Source organism: Lolium perenne, chromosome 4 (genome assembly GCF_019359855.2).
Source record: "Lolium perenne isolate Kyuss_39 chromosome 4, Kyuss_2.0, whole genome shotgun sequence".
Taxonomy (NCBI): Eukaryota; Viridiplantae; Streptophyta; class Magnoliopsida; order Poales; family Poaceae; genus Lolium; species Lolium perenne.
In genome coordinates this window covers 22,821,676-22,841,775 of record NC_067247.2, presented here as the reverse complement: position 1 = coordinate 22,841,775, position 20,100 = coordinate 22,821,676, and the positions used below count along the sequence as shown (strand labels likewise).

Sequence of the window (20,100 nt, the reverse complement as noted above, 5' to 3'; positions counted from 1 at the left end):
TTCATTTCTATTTGCACATATTTATAATATTGTAAATATTTGTAAGAAATAAATTTTGCAGCGAGAGACTCTCCCACGGTTTCTCCGTAACAAAACATTTTCGATGGCGCAGACCATTCTTAGCGTGGGTATGCATTTCGTTTAAATGGTGAATTACTGAATGTTGAATGATGGATGCTACCGTTTTTGGTTTGTGTACATAGGATATTTTGTTAGAAATTCCAATAAATCAGGTAATATGTGTCACAAATAGAAGTGGAATTTACTCTTAATTCTGACGTTTTTTTTAGGGAGTTTTGAATTCAGTATGGGCTGAGCACTAACCAGTTTCCGTGGGCTCAGCCGGCCGTCACTACGCTCCGGGCCGGTCTGTATGCTCAGGCTGCCCGGTACAGTCATAGCATAACTCTCGGCCCATCCATTACCAAAAAGCCCACGACCCACGTGTCACGCAGCCGTGGGCGAGGACTCTCCACACTCCAGTTTCCTCATCGCAGTCAGTCCAGCCACCGGGAACCCGATTCCCTCTTCCATCCTCCACCCGCTCCACTCCGCCGGCCTCGCCGCGCCCTCCTCTCCGATCCGGACCACGAGCACCGCCGCTCCCGGGAACATGGCGGCGGCGGCGAACGGGGACGTGCGCGGCGGGGTGCCGCGGCCGACGAACCCGATGGTCACGCCCCTCCTCACGGACCTCTACCAGTTCTCCATGGCCTACGCCTACTGGAAGGCCGGCAAGCACCTCGACCGCGCCGTGTCAGAATCCTAACCCTCCCAGTAGCTTCCCGCGCTCTCTATGTTTGTTTATTTGGGCCTGCGCCTCTCGATTCGTCATCGTGGCTGTTTGTTGGTGTCAACCTCCGATGTGCGATGCTGGAGTGTTGATTTAGGAACAGTATAATTAGAGCATATATTCGAGCACCGGGGATTTTTCTGGCTAAATTGGGAGCAAGTGTAGTTCATTCAACTAGCAAGCGTTCCTATGTGTAACATTTTTTTGGTGGATACGACTACTGTTTATATCCTAGTTGTTGATTTAGACACAAAACTTTCCTCTGATCACAACTGTTTATCAGATATTGCAACTGTTTATACGACCATACCTACCATCAATACAGCCAAGCAATACTAAGCAATCACTAGAAGCATACTATTTTGGGTTTTGGGAGGTATATCGAGCATACCTATATCCTTACTTAAAGCCAGTTGGTTGAACAAAGCCTTGTGCACTTGGCCAACAGTTGTCGGTCTTCTGTTTGAATATTATACTCTTTTACTTCTTGATATTTACTGCGAACCACACTGTTTTCAGCTTTGATCTGTACTTCCGGAAAAACCCCTTTGCTGGTGAGTTCACCATCTTTGGTGGCCTTGAAGAGTGTATACGGTTTATTGCCAACTTCAAGCTCAAAGAAGAGGAAATCAGATTCTTGCGGGCTGCATTGCCTACATGTGAGGTGGGAATGCCAATCTTTTAACAAAAAATGTATCCCCTCCGGCCCAAATTAGTTGTTGCAGGCCATTACTACGTCCTGTTTTAATTCTAGTACCATGTGCATCAGTTAATTTGGGCCAGAGGGAGTTAATCATTTTATTGGAAAACCTGCACTTTAAATAGATCATGCTCATGTATGATTAGATTTAATCGAGTTGAATGCTCATGCAAGTGGAAGGATTAGGGCATAAAAGGATCCTTCTGGACACCCCTTAACCCATCGACCACCCAAATGCCTATAAGCAAACTGTTAGGGAGACATCCTCCCGGGCGGCTAACTAGGATTAGTTAGGGATATTTCTTGTGTAACAATACTTGTAAAACTTGACTTGTACTTCAAGTCCTTGTGCATATAAATAGAGACAGAGGGAGAGGAGGCGTGCCATCGAGCAGCCCATTATTGCATGGTATCAGAGCGGGTCATCCACCCCGCCGCCGCCTAAACCCCTCCCTCTCCAAAACCCTAACCCTAGCCGCCAACCTTCCTCCCCTCTCCCACCATGAATCCCGAAGAGATCGCAGCCAAGGAGCGCGAGCTCGAGGCTCGTGCCAAAGCCCTAGATGACCGCGAAGCCTCCCTCAACCAGCAGATCGCCGCCACCACCAACGCCGCCGCCGTCTCCCTTACGGCTGGCCAAACTCCTCCCCCAAACCCTAACACAAACAAAACCCACAAAAATAATTTTAGCTGTCTCCTTTAAGTAACTCACTTCTTGTTCAGATATTATTTTCATCTTTGCTTGCAACTAAAACTGGATACCTAATTTTCTTTTGATAGGATGGTTTCTTTGAGTACCTCAGCTCGATTGACTGCTCAGATGTTGAGGTTTATGCAATCCCTGAGGGTTCTGTTGTGTTTCCTAAGGTTCCACTGATGATAATCGAAGGACCTGTTGCGGTAAGTACCAGGAGCTGGTTAGCAAATAACATCGACTGTTGTCGTATTTTACCTTTCTGTTAACTTTTGCCTTTTACTTTTTGTCCCAGGTTGTCCAACTTCTTGAAACTCCATTTTTAACTCTCGTGAACTATGCTTCTCTGGTTACTACAAATGCTGCAAGGCACCGCCTTGTAGCAGGGAAGGAAAATAATTTACTTGAATTTGGCCTTCGACGGGCTCAAGTGGGTCTTAATTTTTTATCATTTGTTTTGCTTCTTTTCATCCATTATCCTTTACATGGACTTATAAAGACTTGTCTATCAGGGGCCTGATGGGGGAATCAGCGCATCAAGATATTCTTACATGGGAGGATTTGATGCTACAAGGTCTGGTCTGCTTTCACAATGAGCATAATATGCATCTGCACATTGTCTTCCGCTTCAAACATTTTTATTACTTTTTCAGAGGTCATAGTTTTGTTGATTATTATGTGGGCGCTCGTGGTTGTTGATAAAGCTTTTGGGTTTCCTCTGCTACTGATGATAACAATCATTAACTGTCTACATTAGGATCACATAGTTTATTTAACTGGACTATGCAATTTTAAAACTATGTTAATCCATCATTGGATGATAAATCTTCTTACTCAATATTTGAACACATGAACCAACTTTGAGTTATACTGAAGGCTGTAAAAATGCTTATCCAAAGACACATTTGTCACAATCTGACATTCCTACCTGAGCAGCAATGTTGCAGCAGGAAGGTTGTTTGGGATACCAATACGTGGGACTCACTCACATGCATTTGTGAGCTCTTTCATGGTTAGTAGTCACTTTCAAGTCTTCCCGTGAATTGCTGGTGTTTGGGACTTATTCAACTTTCCTGTTTAATATTTGAAACATCATTCTTGTTCTGGAAAAAAACATCTGCTATGTTCTAATTATTCTGCTTGGATAGGCTTGATGTTCTTCAGTAATGTGTCCAATATAGATTTCGTATATCATCATTCATCTAGCACAAACTTGCTTTTTCCCTAGTTCCCCTCTTTACATCTCATGCAATTCCAGTTTGCACCTACCATTTGACACTTTGAGAAAGTATCATCCAAATAGTCTATTCGGGCCGAAATTTCCTGGCCAATTGCATTTAACCAATAACGATGTAGATGGACACGTATCATTCATCAATCTAGATTATGTTAGCCAAGCTCTCCCAAACTGATATTCAAATGTAAAATAGTGAAAGAAAAGTATATATACTTGGTCAGCGAAGCTAAGCTTATGCTTATAAAATAGAAAACCGTAGCATCTGGCTAGTAAGCGCAAAATCTAAGTCGCTTAATGTTCACCAAACTAAGACACACTAGAGCTGGCCATTTAAAAAGGAAATCCATCAGGGAAAGTACAAAATGCAGTATGTTTTACATCATGAACCTTGCAACTATTTCATTAATTTGTTTTGACTGTGGATTTCATTAATTTTTTGTTAGGTGAAAACTAGATCTGTTTAATACAAGTGTTCTTCTTTTCTAATGAATTGTTTGGCTGTAGGGTCTTGATGAAATCATTGACAAAGTACTTTCTAGTTCTGATGGTTCGAGCAAATGTGAAGACTTTGTCTCTCTGGTGCAGAGTTGGCTGATCAGGATTCAGGTGTGATAAAGCACCAGTTATTTGTTAACTCTTTTGCTCATGTAACTTAACTCTTATAGACACTTTTCTGCTTGTTAATTTAAACATTGCTTGTTGCTTGTGATTGACACCGCCTCTTTATATGTTCTTTTTCTTAACCATAAGTTCAAATGCTCTTTAGTGAACAAAATTCAATAAAATTTTATAATTAGAGATAAGAGGTGCCTAGCTGAAGTTGAGGACTTGAGGTGACTAGTTGTCATTGTTAATGTACCACTGCAGACTGTTAAACATAAAAGTCTAGCTTTACAGTTTAATTTATACAAATTACGTATCAGAAATAGTCTTAGTAATCCTTTCTGGATATCTTGGCAAGTTGAGTACTCCAACCCTCATCCAATACTTTGAGTAGCCATACTAATTTTGCTGTAATAGTGTTCTCCATTACATCATTTTTCTTTATCTGACTAAATAGTATCTGTACATTTTTGTAAGAGCAAGCTATTTTTTTAATGAATTGGAATTCCACCCCAATATGATACACTTCTTATCAATATTTCCCAGTGGTCTTGACAACTAATTTAAATTAACCGTTTCGCTTGTGCTAGAAGTGGCTTGGACAAGTCTTCACTTGTACTTATCCATGAAGTTTCTCTTCCTTGCAAGTTGCAACATAATTTCTCTGTAACTTGTTGCTATAGAACTTATGGTTAGTAAGTTATGTTGAACTATTCAAGCTTTATTTCAGGATGCTAGCTCATTGCATGGTACCTTTGGCGAAACAAATCAAAGTGAGTTGGCTGCATTCACGTCATATGCATTGGCATTTCCAAAAGCCTTCCTGGCCTTGGTGGACACATACGATGTTAGTTAATTTTGCTCTGCAATACTCATGCTTTCTATGGCATGGCCTACATATTCGTCTGTTCAATGATGTTTTCTTTAAGCTGACTAACATTTTTAACGCTGTATTATCTTTTTTCAAATAAACTATAAATCATATTTTTTATGATATATGGTTAAATCTGCTGTTCATATAACTGTTCTTAATTATTAACCAAGCCAATTAAAATTTTGTCCCTTTTGAACGTTAATATCTTATCCAACACAAATTCAGGACTGACCTTGACAGAACTAATGCATTAACTCAGGTTATACTTATATATGAGCATGGTTGATGTTTAAGTATGTATCTTTGCTAGGTCATGAGAAGCGGAGTGCCAAACTTCTGCGCTGTTGCTTTAGCCCTCAATGATATGGGGTATGCCTCAGCTCTTCTTTATACTTCTCTTATTGCCCAACTTGCTTCTGTTACATGGGAAGCTGTAGCTGACAACACAAAGCGTGCTAGTTAGTTTTGTTTGAGTTTATCTCCCCTAGTATACATACGAAGTTGCATATTTGAGTTCATATGAATGGAATAGCTACATTGTTCACACCTAATTATGTACTTGTTTGGCGCTGGACTCATATCGTGAACATTTGATACTAACCATGCACCCTTGCTGTGATATGTAACATGAATTATTTTGATGTCTCCTGAGTGATTTTCGAACAAGCATCTTGGCATAAGCAGAATCACCAACATATGGCCCCTCAGCCCTTTGTTTTAGTGTCTTGATTACATACTTTTATTATTACTTTAAATTACATGCCTTACAGAATTCTAGGAGCAAAGATCTGCATGCAACATATGGCCCCTCAGCCCTTTGCTTTAGTGTCTTTGATTACATATTTTTATTATTGCTTTAAATTACATGCCTTAAGGAACTGTAGGAGCAAAGATCTGCATGCAACATATTAGCTGCTTTGGCATTTGAAAAACAAATGATGTAAGAGAAGGTTTTACTTGATAGGTCTGAATAGTGACTGTATTTGACTTCCTTATCACATTTGAATACTTTAGCTGAAATTTCGATATGCTGTTGATTCATAAGCCTTATAACCCTTTTCATTTCAGGTATAAGGCAGGTGGAATTAGGCTAGACTCTGGTGATTTGGCATATCTGTCTATTGAGACACGCAAGTTCTTCTGTGCAATTGAAAAAGAATTTGGGGTTGTTGGCTTTGGAAAAACAAATATTACAGCAAGCAATGATCTCAACGAAGAAACAATTGATGCCTTGAACAAGCAGGTAAGCTGTAATTCAGAAGTCTAGTTTGTTTGCTGCTAAAAATGTTTGGTAAAATCGCACCATTCAAGCTATTACCAGTCTATATTTCTCTAGTAAATATTAAGAGTAAACTTTACTCAGCTGGTCTTGATAAGTCGTGACTTACTAGAAAGTTGAAGGTTTGCTTTAAAATGCTTGGTATCACCTGGTTACTAAGTTTGAGAGCTTTTATCTGCTTAATGGAATACTGTGTAGTTTTGATACCGGCTCTTAACATTGCGGTGCAGATATGCAAGCCTATGAATTTGATGGATGTGCATGTGCTCAGAAGATATGTTTTTACCACTTCACTATGATTGATGGCTTCTTGCATGATTATTGACATTCTGTGTAGGGCCATGAGGTAGATTCATTTGGAATCGGCACTTACCTAGTTACTTGCTATGCACAAGCAGCACTTGGTTGTGTATTCAAATTAGTTGAAATCAACAAACAGCCTCGCATTAAACTCTCTGAAGATGTCACAAAGGTATACTACTACTCATTAGCATTTCAAATAAAAGAAATAGCTTTAGCAAACATCTGCTCCACCATAATGACAGAATGTGTATTTCCCCGCTCCAGGTATCCATACCATGTAAAAAACGGTGCTACAGGTTGTATGGAAAAGAAGGTTACCCTTTAGTTGATATAATGACCGGACAAGACGAGCCAAGCCCAAAGGTAAACAATATTCATGTTACACATAAGCAGTAAGGCTGCATCAATGAAATTGTCCGCTTCAAACTCAAGCATATACATACTCATAATTAGTTAGCACATATGTATATGCTCGTGGGCTTGATCATTATTGCATTCCTTGACAGGTTGGTGAGAGGATCCTGTGTCGTCACCCTTTCATTGAGTCAAAGAGAGCTCATGTTGTTCCACAGCATGTTGAGGAGTTGCTCAAGTGTTACTGGCCTGGAAATTCATGTATGTATATCCACTTGAGTAGCATCTACTATTTTACACATCTCAATACTAGATCTGGATATATACATCATTTGTCAGGCTAGGTCTTGTGAAGTATATTCACACAGATCTGACAGCTATAGTCCTACAACTATTTTGATTCATCAGCATAGCTACAGTTTCTAAATAAGGTGCCTAAACAAACATGACAATCACCAGATTACCATGTCGTAGTAATATGAATTTGTCGTAGTAAGTTGTGCATACTGGTATTGCCTAAATAACTACTTGGCGTTGCAATCACTGCATTATGCCACCGATTGCTGCGACCAATGTAGAATAAGATTTCTGCTAATAAGCATTGGTGCCATGCAGTTATAATATTGGTGTAGTATTAGTTGACAAATATTTAGCCTAAATCCTTAATCTCATTTTATATAAATGGTTGAGAAACACATCGAAGTACTCAAGTCGAAAAGGATATTGATGCCAATCTTCATCCTATTCTCATGTGAAGCCACGCAAAGGGAAGAGCTAACGTCCATCAACGAAAATAGGAGCCGGTGCATGCGTGATCTGCTCCGTATGAGGCCGGACCATTTGAGGAAGCTGAATCCAACACCATACAAGGTTCGATTACTCTTCAGCTAGATGATACTAATAGTAATATATATGTCCCCTTACATTTTAATCTCACCTCTTGCTGCGTGCGTGCTCTTGATCAGGTAAGTGTGAGCACCCAGCTGTACGATTTCATCCACTTCCTGTGGCTCAATGAAGCTCCGGTTGGCGAACTGCAATGATGAAAGATAATCGCGATCCAGTCAAGCACTGACGAACTTGTTCTTTATTTCATGAATAATGCATATGTATCTTCTACGATGTACGATTCTTTGTGTATGTCGAACACGAGGATATAACTTTACAAATGTAGTGCTCAGAAGCTCTATACGCAGCACACAGGAGTAGTCAGTGTTGAGTTAGTTAACAGAGCACTTGGAAATCTGCAATAACCTGCAACCTTGCAGCTGTGTGCCGAAAGAGAGAAAAATGACTCTTGTAAGGATATGAAACAACGATGTGGTGAAAAGCTGAGATGTAATATTCTGAGGAAATCACCTCTGTCCGACTATCCCTGAAGTTACTCTGTTGTATGCATGTAGTGTCGTATATATTAGGAAAAAGTTACTTTGGAGGATGGGCTCCTAGGACCGAGTCCTAAAAAAACATTTATCATTTTGAAGTAAAAAAAAAACAGTTTTTTTAAGATGTTGACAATGACGTAATCTATACTGTTGTACAAAGTCTCAACACGAATTAATTTATATTTCGGACTACACAAAAATAACAAATACAGGCAAATCTGAAGAGTTCGAATTTTCAACTGTTCACTTCCTAGATCTAGATTTTTTTTTACACAGAATACATAATACAGTATTTTGCATTGATTTTTTGAATGCAAGTTTAAATCGTCATTATCAACTACATCTAAGGTTTTTTCTCAGAATTTTGCGAAACTTCTAATGTCCATTTTACAATTTTTTTAAAAAGGGTCTCCATAGGTACCGACATCCCCCGGCCCCCAAAACGACGCACTCCGTAGATTAGGCTTTGGAAGTTTGGAAACTGATTCTGATTGGATGTGTTCATCGTACCCATGTTCCAGTGTTCCACTATGGTATGAGTCGGATTCCGATACCGTAACAGTTTCGAACTCAGCTTCGCGGGACACCATATATGCTGAGCAAGTTTCCACGGAGCGCGTGTGTTTCGTTTCGATCCCGTGCGAGCTTTCGATACCATGGCGGCTGGTGCCAGGAGCAGCGGCAACGCGGGCGAGGCGGCCGAGAGGCTCCACAGGCTCGCCGAGCAGCGCTTCCTCGCCGGCGACCTCGCCGGAGCGCTCCGGGCGGGGAGGGAGGCCAAGGCGCGCTGCCGGACCCCGCTCCCCGGCCTCGACCACGCCCTCGCCGCCTACGAGGTCCACGCCGCCGCGGGCATGTCCCGCGCCAGCGGCAGGAACTGGTACGCCGTCCTCAGCGTCGGCGCCCGCACCTCGCTGAAGATCGATGGCGTCACGCACGAGGACATCAAGCGTCGGTACAAGCGGCTATGCCTCGTCCTGCACCCCGACAAGAACGGCTCTGTTGCCGCCGAGGGCGCGTTCAAGCTGCTCCAGGAAGCATGGAAGACGCTCTCGGTCCGTCACCCACACTGTTCCTCCGCCGCCGGAGCCAAGCCGCGGCCCGTCCCGACGTCGCCCCCTGCGCCTTCCGGCTCCGCCGAGAGGCCTAGTAGTAACCACACTCGCCGCTCACCACCGCCGCCGGCGCCCGAGGAGGCCGAGAGGCGGCAAGCCGGCGCCGGCGGCAGCAGGAGCAGGCCTCGTGGCGCCCGTTCACCGCGCGCGTTCCGGGGCGGGCTCTGCGCCCACTGCTGGCGGAAGTTCTACGCGGCTGCCGACGGCGACGAGGAGGAGCTCTGCATGCCGTGCCGCGAGCGGGCAAGGGAGCCGACACCACCTCCGGCCGGCGCGGACGCGCCCTCGCCGCCGCGCAGGGGATGCAGGAGGTTCCCGTGCCCGGGGCTGTGCGCGCACTGCGGCGCCGGGTACGCGTCGTCGATGGTGTCCGTCGGCATGTGGAACCTCCACTGCGCGTCGTGCCACAGGTACGCCAAGGTCCACGTGCGCAGCCCCTCCAGCGCCGAGGTCTGGTGAAGATGGAGGAGTGGTTTGCAGATTCTGCACTTCGATGATTAACATTTTCCTTCAGGATGCAGACTCGATGATCATTACTCCTAATTCTGTTTTTTCTGCCGTAGCTAGCCATTTTTTCTCTTCTTATTGTTTTTCTCAGGTAGGATGCGCTCGTTCATGTGCTTTGGTGAAATTCTTGATCGATCAAGGTTGACGACTATGCACTACGTGTGAAATATCTATATATAATAGCAGGTTAACATTTGGTATCTTTATGTATCTTTGCTTTTACATCTCTTGCATTCACTGATACGTTCTGTGCCAATATATGATGATCCAGGGGGGAGGTACATTGAGGAAGATACTTGGACGCCTGGTCTTCTTTTTTATCAAAATCTCAGGCTTCCTCTAATCCTCTTCTCTACTTGCTTAGTTTACATACATATCCATAAATTATTACACTCGATTGCTGTCCCAAACAAAAGATGGATGAAGTTCTAATGATGATGAAGCAGGTTCGTCAGTCCAGCCGGACGACCAACAATTACATATGCCCTGGGAACGGTAAGTAGGGCGGTAAGTGGAAATCACCTCAACTCCTATTTCCTACGACATGAAAGGCCACTTCTGCTGCGAAAAAAAGCAACAAAAGTGACCGTTTCTCTATGATCCACTAGAAACACTTTCAGATAAAAAAACAATTTCCAGTTGAGCTAAAAAAGAAAAGATTTATGTCTAGCGCGTTACTTTCAGTTGAGCTAAACTTCAAGTCTGACACCTCCGGATAGAAATCCTTTCTCACTGGCAATGGATAGACGGCCAAATGATGTCCTCCCCTGATCTGCATCTTTAGAAGTAGAGCACATGCTTATGAACGACAGCAAGAGCACATCAGAACAAGTACTTGGGGCCCTTTTTAGATGTTATGACCTTGTATATGTGGAAGAAGTGGGGTCTCTCGCCATCAAGCAAGATCATCTTCTTGCCTTGAATGAGATATATCCTGTTGCGATGTAGCCCTAATATAGACAGTTGCTAGATAGCATAGGACTAAAAGAAGATTGTCAAATAAAAATGAAGCCTCGGAGCAGATCCCCTTTTAGTCGAACAGATAAAAGTAAGTACCATAGAGACGATTCATAGTTCTGAAAATGAGCTGAGTGCACTAAATTCCATAATGCCTTATCAAGAATGTAATATAAGGACAGAAGCGAGAAGGACTCACCTTTGTGCAGAAATAATCAAACCGGACATCATCAGATTCACCAATAGAAGATGCATCAAACCATTTATACACCTGTGTAATGATTGGATAGCGAAAAACATTTGTAATTTGATAAATACTCTCCCTCCGTATCACGTAAACTTTAAGGTGTAACTTTGACCACTAGTTTCTACTGTGATATAAGTATAAATACCAAGAAGAGTAAAGGATTGTAGAAGTCAAGACAAATCTATATATGTGATTTTAAAATTTGCAATATAAATACACCATCCAAAATGATATTCGTAGTAAAAATTCTAAAAGTTTGGCTTAAGCCATATCCGAAATGTAGACTAACTGTGATATGGATGGAGTACTGTTTTAGCGCTAAGATATGTGCTGTTGAGCAAGTCTGACAAAAAATTTGTTAAAAAACTCAGAAGGGCTCTGAATCTTGGCAAATTTTGTTCGGATGCACTGCACATATCTATCTGCAAAAGTAAATTTGCAATGCAACGAACTCTGGAGAGACACAAGGAATTAACTGACCTGCCATATTTCAAGCTGTATTTTGGGAAGAATACCTGTAAACTTCGTCACCAGCTTAACATGAAAAGGTAGAGTTCCAGCAGGTAAGAAAGATGAGAGTCCAACACTACAAATAGCTAGTGACTTCCAGCATGCTTTATACTTTCCTCTCGTAATTTAAGCATAATCCGTTGAACAAAACATTCAACAGCAAGCAAAAAATTGAAAGATAATTTATACATAAAAAAACGAGACAATGCTGTTAGACTGAAGACTTATTCTCCAAGATTCAAGCATCATCAGCTATCCATGCAGCCATGTCTCCAGCCAGGTAAGTTCTGTAACCGTAGTTTGTTAGTGCATGTGTGCGTGTAATCCTCTCTCCCCCACCATGTATATATTGAGCACTACAAAGATGAATACAACCAATCACTGCAGCTGATATTGCAATGAACACTAAATATCTCTATCATGGTATCAGACTGAATCACGACCCAGTCATGCCATGTAGGGGAGGCACTGCTGGGGGCATGGCTGTCCCACGGTTCACCTCTCTCCCAGGAGCTTTACCCACCTCCTCCTGTTGCCCATCCGCTACCCCTCTCCTTCCAGATCCACCGCGTCAACATTCGCCAAGCCATCACCATCATGCTCGATCTGCAGACGGCCCGTACTCCATGTATGTAGAAGGGGCTTCTCCTCATGGCCACCTATGGCAAGCTTGATCCGATGATCAGCTGGACGTCATCAACAATGAGTGGCGCACCATGGAGTTCATCCTCAAGTCGTGCATTCAGGCCACGATCTCCACGGAGATGCTGACCATGGTGATAGATGCCATCAAATCCATGCGTCAGGTGTGAGCAGCGTTGAGGCGATCTTCCTCAACAAGTGCACCAGGGCCTGCACCTCAACGAGCAGGTCTAGAGCGGCCTCCTACTGCGCGTGTCATATCGGATGCCTTGCACGACTTTGACATGCTGCTCTCCAACGCCCTTGTCCGCATGAGCGCCACGCCACGATCATGAAGATCTTCCAGTCCAAGCCACTGCATATCATCTTTGCTGACGCCTGGAATATGTTGCTCATAGACGAGATGTAGGCTCGCGCCGGCTTATCTCTAACTCCTCGTCATTGTTGATCAACCGATCCTCACACCTGGGCAGCTCCTCCAACCACACCGGCTCTAGCTCCTACGGGCTACGGCCAGCACCCTCCTCCAACACATAGTGATGACACGGGTTCGTACGGTACGGCTAGCTCACCCTCGCCCAACAAGGGCAAGCAGCAGCGCAAGCTCGTATACTCTCACTCGGCTACCTAGTGGCGCACTAGCTACTCGTGGCCTTGGACTATGGTTCGCGTAAGCATCCTTGTCCAGGGCCACTAGTCATTTCTTTTGTCGTGCGCCGCTGGGTAGCTGTAGTGGGCGGGTACGAGCTTGCGCTTCTGCTTGCCCTAGTTGGCGGAGGGTGCGCTGGGCGCGCCATAAAAACCCTGACCACTATGTGTTGGAGGGCGGTGTTGAGCGGAGGAGATGGAGCTGATGTGGTTGATCGCCAACAACACAGAGTTGGAGTCAAGCTGGTTGGAGGCGTGGGCCTGCATCTTGTCTATGAGCAACTTATATTAGGTGTCAGCAAAAGGTGGTACATACAACACTCGTTCAGACCACGGATGAGGGGATGACGAGGGCGTCATCAGAGAGGTCACACTTTGGGCGCCCGGGACCTGTTCATGGAGCTTCAGTCCAAGGTGCAGGGCCCTTCTGCGCTTGTTGTTGAGGAAGAAAACCTCCACAGTGACACACGCCTACCGCCATCACCATGGCAAGCATCTCTACGAAAATAGTGGTATAAATTCACTACTTGAGGATGAGGTCGACGGTGCGCCACTCATTGTCGATGACGAACGACTGATCATCAGATCGACATGGTCAAGCACGCCATAAATGGCCATGCTGATCTCGAGTAGCCACTTCCGCATGGTGTACAGGCCAACGTGCATATCGAGCACGATAGCGATGGTGATGTCTTGGCAAATGTTGACGCTAGAGAGCTAGAAGGGGAGTCACAAGGGGTGGGCAAGATGAAGTGCGGCAAGCACCCAGGAGAGAGCGGTGGCAGTGGCTTGAGCCATGGCAGCGGGCGTGCCCGCAGCAGCGCCTCCCCAGATGACATGGCTGGATCACAATTCAGACTGGTACCATGACAGAGATATTAAGTGTGCACAGAAGTATCATCTACAATGATTGATTGTATGCATCCTTGTAAGGCTCAATATGTAGGGAAATACAAGGGGATCACAATTCAGACTGGTACCATGACAGAGATATTAAGTGTGCACAGAAGTATCATCTCCAATGATTGATTGTATGCATCCTTGTAAGGCTCAATATATAGGGAAATACAACGGGATACCACACACACATGCACTAACAAACTACGACTAGGTATCACACTAAATAAATTAGAAGGCCAACTTGATGTAGCCGGTTAAGAATAGAATATGTTAGCAATCAAAGTATCACTTTACTCCAGTGAACACATCACACATACTCCACGGGCAAAAAAAAAAGAATAATGATTTTTGGCAAGTAAATGCAGATCATGATTAAAAGCAGAACTAGTTGAGTTTTAGTTGATACTGACAATCCAATTGAATGATATAAGCGGGAGCCTAGGGAAAATCTAGTCAAAATGGTGTCACAGTTCTAAGTGAAATTCCATAGCTGGCCTAAGATGCGAGCTTAAGATTATTGTTTGCCGATATTAGCATGCATGCTCATCCAGGTACCTTAGCCAAATAAAAGAAAATCTAACAAGCATGGAACTGACTTCACAAACATCAAATCATATATTAATTTCAAGTCTTTTTGCTACTCGCTATACAGTGAGTTGGTGACATAGATAGAAGTACGGCCATAGAGCATGGCATAAATGCATATCCAAGAAAAAATAACCGTGGCCTGATCAACGACATTTTGGTTACATTTTTCCTCTGGTGGCAAATGCTTTAGTTGTTCAAGAACATGTAGATAAGACCAATTCTACAGTTATAAATAACAGAATAATTTGTACTGATAGACACCAGAAAATAACTACAACAAACTATTAGAGTTGGAGGTTAACCTGCATAGATATCACACCTCCGTAATCAACCACCACTATCTGCACAGAATAAGTGTAATGATAATTTAGACCTTGTAAGAAAAAAACTGAACATACACACTTGTTGTTCCATTGTGGGAGTCTATGTTGACTTTCCTTGCAAATTTAAACACAGGGTTTCACAACATATTAGAAACTCTGAACTGTTGTGAAATTAAGACCGATGTACCGACTACCAAGTATGAGTAACTGTTCTAAAACTAAGATTTTTTTACTAGAACTACTGAACCCTGAAATTGAGTCGCCATTTCCTCTAGAACGCAAGGCATCGCCAAAAGCATCACGTTCCAACTCACCAGCATTTAGTTCCACATAATTTTAGTTTGAAACAAGTGAGGAGGGAACCAAAACTCTACCCATTAACGCCTACTCTAATGTTGTTATATTACCACCATCTGCCAAAGAGAAAGCGAAAATCATTAACACATCAAAAAAACCCGTACCATAAGAGTCAGGCAGACAGCCGTGAAGCACTGTCCTCTCGGACTTCTCACGCCGCCTCTTCTGACCTGAAACGACACGAAAGCATCAGGAGGGAGGAGCAACTGAGCAAGTAAAATACTCCCTCCGTCCCATGAAAGTATGAAACAGATCTTAACTTTGTCTAAATTTTGATGTATCTAGACAATATTTAGTCTCTAGATACATCCAAATTTAGATGAAGTCAACACATATTTCATGGGACGGAGGGACTACAAATTCAAAGCATTGGGCAAGAGACGAGGGCTAAGGTTTCTTACCTCGAGGAGTAGCTGTTGGAGAGACAGGATTCAGCTGCGCCATGCGCAAACAAATGAATTCACACCAAATGTCAAAATTATGACCTAAAATCCAGAGTAGTTTAGTCCTTGCCCAGGATCTGCTATGTGAATGTATTACACAAATTAAATTAGCAGTATAATGAACATCATCATTCAATTCATCCACAACAGGTATGTTAAAATTGCTCCTCACTGTCTAGCATGCATGTAAATGAATTGCGGGCAACAACATTTATGTCAAATGTGACAACTGTCTAATATTAGAAAACAGAATGATTTCTCGCTTGTACGGCATTCAATTCCTCAGATTATATCCATCCAAGTTATCCAACATCAACAACGAAATCTATACAGCAAATATATCTCGGAGATTTTTCAGACACTTGGCATATACTACATGTCTACATCTCACAGATTAACAATAATGCATCCTATCCAGCATACGCATACTCACAGATAAGAAACTGCTCTCGACTGTCTAGCATCAGTGTGGCATTGGGGTTTGACGGGTGGAGCAGCAGAACCCGAAACCAGCATTATTAATCAATAGCTACCAGTAGTATTCTTTTAAAGGCAAATGCCAACCGGTGGAGGCCGGACTTTACTAAGGAGTGGACGGCGCTGAGGCACGGACTGGATGGCGGTGGACCTTGGCATGGACGCGGTGGACGGCGGATGGGCTCGGACGATCTCCGGCGGGTCAGCGGTTGGATGACGGTGGAGATCCAGTCTGTACTAGGGTACGCGCGGCGGCGACCTGTGCGTCGCGTACGGCCGGGGTCGACGGGTTCTGGAGTCTGGACTGGGGCGGCTAGCGGTGGCGCGAGGCTGCGGCGGCGGAGCGCGCGACAGAGAGGACAAGGAGCGAGGGGTCTGAGATTATAGGTAGCTCTTCACGAGCAGGCCCATAAGCAAACGTGATCGGCCCCTCATAGCCAAACTGAGGCCCACGTGTCGGCACGGTGCAGAATACTATTTTTTTTAAATAGTTGGCCCAAAAATGCCATAAAAGGCTGGAAAGCACGCGGGCCAACCGACACATGTGTCCTGCTGGGCCCAGCCTGTTTAAGGGAAAACCCTATTTTCCGCTCATTGCGGAGGTTATCTGGGACGCCGCTTAGGGGAACCAGTTACCATCTAACGAGAGACTGCTTCGTCCCCTTCATGTTCTGTTTTTCCGGTTTTTTTTCTCCTTCCTTCTGATTTCAGGTTTTCCAACTGTTTTCTGTTCTCATGTTAAAAATCAAACGGTTTTCTGTTCAGTTTATTCAAACCTTTTCAATTTTAAACATTTTCGAAATTTGTTCAGATTTCGTTTTTTATTTAAATTTGATCAGATTTTAACGTTTGAACTTCTCTCAATTTTAAAATTTGCTTAGATTCAATTTTTTTAAAAATTAAAATTTGTTACATTTTGAAAAGGTTCAGTTTAAAAAATGTTCACTTTTAAATTTATTCTTTCAAAAAAAATGTTCAGTTTTAAAAATGTTTACTTTTTTAGAAATAATTTTGAAAAACTTTCAGTTTTCTAAAACTTCAGATTTAAAATGCTTTACAAATGAAAAAACCAGAAAATAAAAGAGAGAAAAAGTAACGAAAAAAGAGGGAGTACCTTTTATTGGGCCGCTGCTGAGAGGCCCATAAGCTAGTGCTTCAAGCGGGAGGGAGACTCGCTCCTGCTTAAAGCGGGTAATAGGAGCTCCCCTGTTTAAGCGCATGCCAGGTCTAGCCGGTCCGTTGGACAACTAATATCTCGACATTTCTATAAAAAAAAAAGCTAATATCTCGACAAACAAATGGGTATTCTAATTTTTTTGTTCTCAAGTTTCTATTGTTGGAATATTATTATTGTGTTTTCTATGCATTACATTCAAATTGGAGTTTTGAAGTTTCTTTGACGTTAGTTCTTATAAAAAACTTTGTGGCTACTCTTCCTTCCACCCGAGAGCTCGCTAGGTTCCTTTTCTCTCAACGAGCTGGTGCCAGCGACGACTCTAGCGAACCCTAGTCTTAGCGGTGGAGCTCGATGGCACAAATAAAGAACCTAGAATATTTGGTTGGCTTAGAGGGAGGGCCGAGGCGACATTACACTAGTGGATATGGCTATCTGGGCAGGATGGGGTGGCAAGGTGGCGGGGAGCGCCGCGGACCATGGTGGTGGCGAGTGGCGACATCCGATGATTCAGACGGTGGTGGTTGGGCGATGGAAGTGCGAGGTGTGGCAGCGTCGGATCTGCTGGTGTCAGTCCTCTCCTTCCCCCCTCCGATCGGTAGGCTTACGGTCTATGCCAGGCGACATCTTGTCGCATAGCGGTCGGAATCAACCACATCAGGGGTGGCTACCATATAGCCCTATCCATTAGTATTATCGTTCTCGTAAATTTTAATAGCAATAGCTAGCTGGTATCTTTGGTGGAACCAAAGAAAAGTCACAAAACGAGCGTGACGGTGAAAAGCTATGATTTCTTGTCTTTAACGCTTGTTTCAAATCATGCCAAAGCCAATGCTTGAGTACCAAAATTCTTTGGTGTTGTCTCGGCCAAGGTCCAACGCGGGTTATGGCAAGCTCAATGTGGGCACATCATTTCATGTGGATGTGCGATCAGGAGCTGCAATCCTGGCTGGAAAATGCATATGCAAGAATGGTTGAGACATTGGTCATGCAGCATGGTCTATCTCCGGAGGATCTGCTGGGGTTCCATCAAATACAAGCCGAATTAGATTCCTTGGAGGCGATTGATGATGCATGTTCTGAAAGCGAGAGATGGTGGACTGAAGCCACAACGGTTTTTGCTGAATGTGTGACGCTAGTTGCGAGCATTGTAAAAGTGGAATGCAAACACTACCTAATTAAGAAAGGCTAATAGAGCTGCTCATGAGATTGATAGGCTTTGTTATTATTGCAAAACACTTATTCTTTCTGCGAAGATGCCATTGAATTCGATGATGCTAATTTGTAAGATCTCTCGGAACAATATCAGGTGGTACCAATAACAAAGTTACAATAAAACGACTAATATTTTCAGCAGCAGAGAGCATATGCTAGTATGTCGTATTAAGCGACTAGCATTATGGACGAGAGGAAGTATATGATATATACTTTACGAACAACTATATTGGCTAGATATCTGGAGGGAGAACCCATGCGCCGCCATCGTGATTATTGTCCATTGTGATGTGGGAGTATCCTACCGACCTGATCCTCTTCATTTCATCGCCCTTGGTGTGCTTGTTCCTGTCATCTTCCATGTAATATGTGGGGCCGCTGTTTTCCTTCGAGGTGGCCAACAATAGGGCATGTCGGGGCTTGACAAGTCCGTAGTAGCTATAGTAGCTGCGACGATGATAGGAGAAGTAGATGGTGTTTCTCTCCACGCTGCTTCGCCTGTTTGACGGCACGTGCACTGCTGTAGAGAACGTCCGTCCCAAGAATAAGGCATGGTCGCCCAAGTCGGCCACCTCCGCCCACTTGTGCTTGTAGCACGCTGCTGGTTCGTTGTCAATGGCATCATGTATGTCAACGAACTCGAACACCTTGAAGAAAAGTTGGAGGTTCCGTGACCATTGTGCCCTCGTTGCAATCGCGAGCTTGCCGTGTAGATCAAAGATGTAACTCAGCTGATTCTCCTCGGAGGAGCTCACACCGATGCTTAGGTGGCGCTCGGCCATGACCACCGGCGCGCCATCCTCGTTCGCGCCAATCTCAAACTTGACGACTTCACTTGCGTTCTCGGCGAGGCCATAGAGGTCGCCGTTGCAGAAGGTGATGTCCATGAACGTCCTACCGTGACATCTGTGCATCGTCCACCCGCTGTTTGGACAGCCAATCCTGCAGATCCCGACGCAGTGCCCGATACTGTCGTGGTCGACGATGGCGGCGAGGATGCAGCCAGGGGAGGTGGGTGGTTCGGAGAATACAATTTTCAGCATCTTCGAGAACGCGTAGATTTTCAGGATCGAGTCGTGGACATGATCCCCGCAGACTAGCCTCTCCTGCTTCCGGCCGAGCTTCACCTTGGCGCCGGATAAGGCGTTTACGATCTTGAGCGATGCCGGCATGAACGTGGCGACCCAGCCACCGTCGTGGCAGCCGACGACCTCCATCTTGAAAGTGAGCCGGACGCGCACGACGGATCCGTCCTCGGGGCAATACACGCGCCTCGTCGAGTCGCCCTTCCAGGGCGAGAGGAGCAGCCATGGCAGCGCAACGGGGGGCGCCGCGCGCGCGGCGGCTCGCCACGACCGGCAAACGGCGACGAAACGCGCGCGGCAGCGCGGGGAGTCGAGCATGCGGCAGATGTCGGCGAGGAGATCGTCGGGGAACCTGGAGGACCAGCATCGCCGCACGGCCGTGGTCGCTGCGTCGACCGTACACGCGCGATTGGTCTCCGGATCGTCGCCGGCGGCGGCCATCTGCGTTGGTATTGCTAACAATCTATGAATCTACAACGCACAGTATTGTTTGGGACACGTCACGGTTGATTTGCTTGTTGCCTGATTAACTCATGCACGGCAGCACGGGTCGGCCGATTGAATTTCCTTGTTGCATTATTAATTCATGCATAGGTCGGTTGAAAATCACCTATATGTCCTACTCGATTACGTCAGGGTCACCGGCCCTGCCAAAATTTATAACCTTAACAAAATTTTTACCTGTAACAC

The 20,100-nt window shown here is 44.4% G+C and overlaps 2 protein-coding genes and 1 long non-coding RNA gene across 3 annotated transcripts; 1 reads left to right on the top strand and 2 right to left on the bottom strand.

Moving 5' to 3' along the window:
- The first annotated feature begins 508 nt into the window (after nt 1-508).
- Nucleotides 509-8,209, top strand: LOC127291894 (nicotinate phosphoribosyltransferase 2). Its single transcript, XM_051321210.2, has 15 exons — nt 509-756; nt 1,313-1,457; nt 2,274-2,393; nt 2,483-2,617; nt 2,700-2,761; nt 3,124-3,199; nt 3,929-4,030; nt 4,758-4,874; nt 5,212-5,270; nt 5,970-6,144; nt 6,518-6,652; nt 6,748-6,846; nt 6,990-7,098; nt 7,595-7,707; nt 7,803-8,209. The coding sequence occupies exons 1-15, from the start codon at nt 614-616 to the stop codon at nt 7,878-7,880; spliced, it is 1,668 nt and encodes a 555-aa protein (XP_051177170.1). The 5' UTR covers nt 509-613; the 3' UTR covers nt 7,881-8,209.
- A 1,847-nt stretch (nt 8,210-10,056) lies between these two features.
- LOC127291893 (uncharacterized) lies at nt 10,057-12,833 on the bottom strand. Its single transcript, XR_007844807.2, has 2 exons — nt 10,706-12,833; nt 10,057-10,622 (listed from the first exon to the last, which is right to left on the bottom strand). It is a non-coding gene; the product is annotated as an uncharacterized lncRNA (long non-coding RNA).
- A 5,725-nt stretch (nt 12,834-18,558) lies between these two features.
- On the bottom strand, nt 18,559-19,851 carry LOC127346611 (uncharacterized). The gene has a single exon (XM_051372895.1). It carries the CDS (start codon nt 19,849-19,851, stop codon nt 18,559-18,561), a length of 1,293 nt encoding a protein of 430 aa, XP_051228855.1.
- Nucleotides 19,852-20,100: the final 249 nt, after the last annotated feature.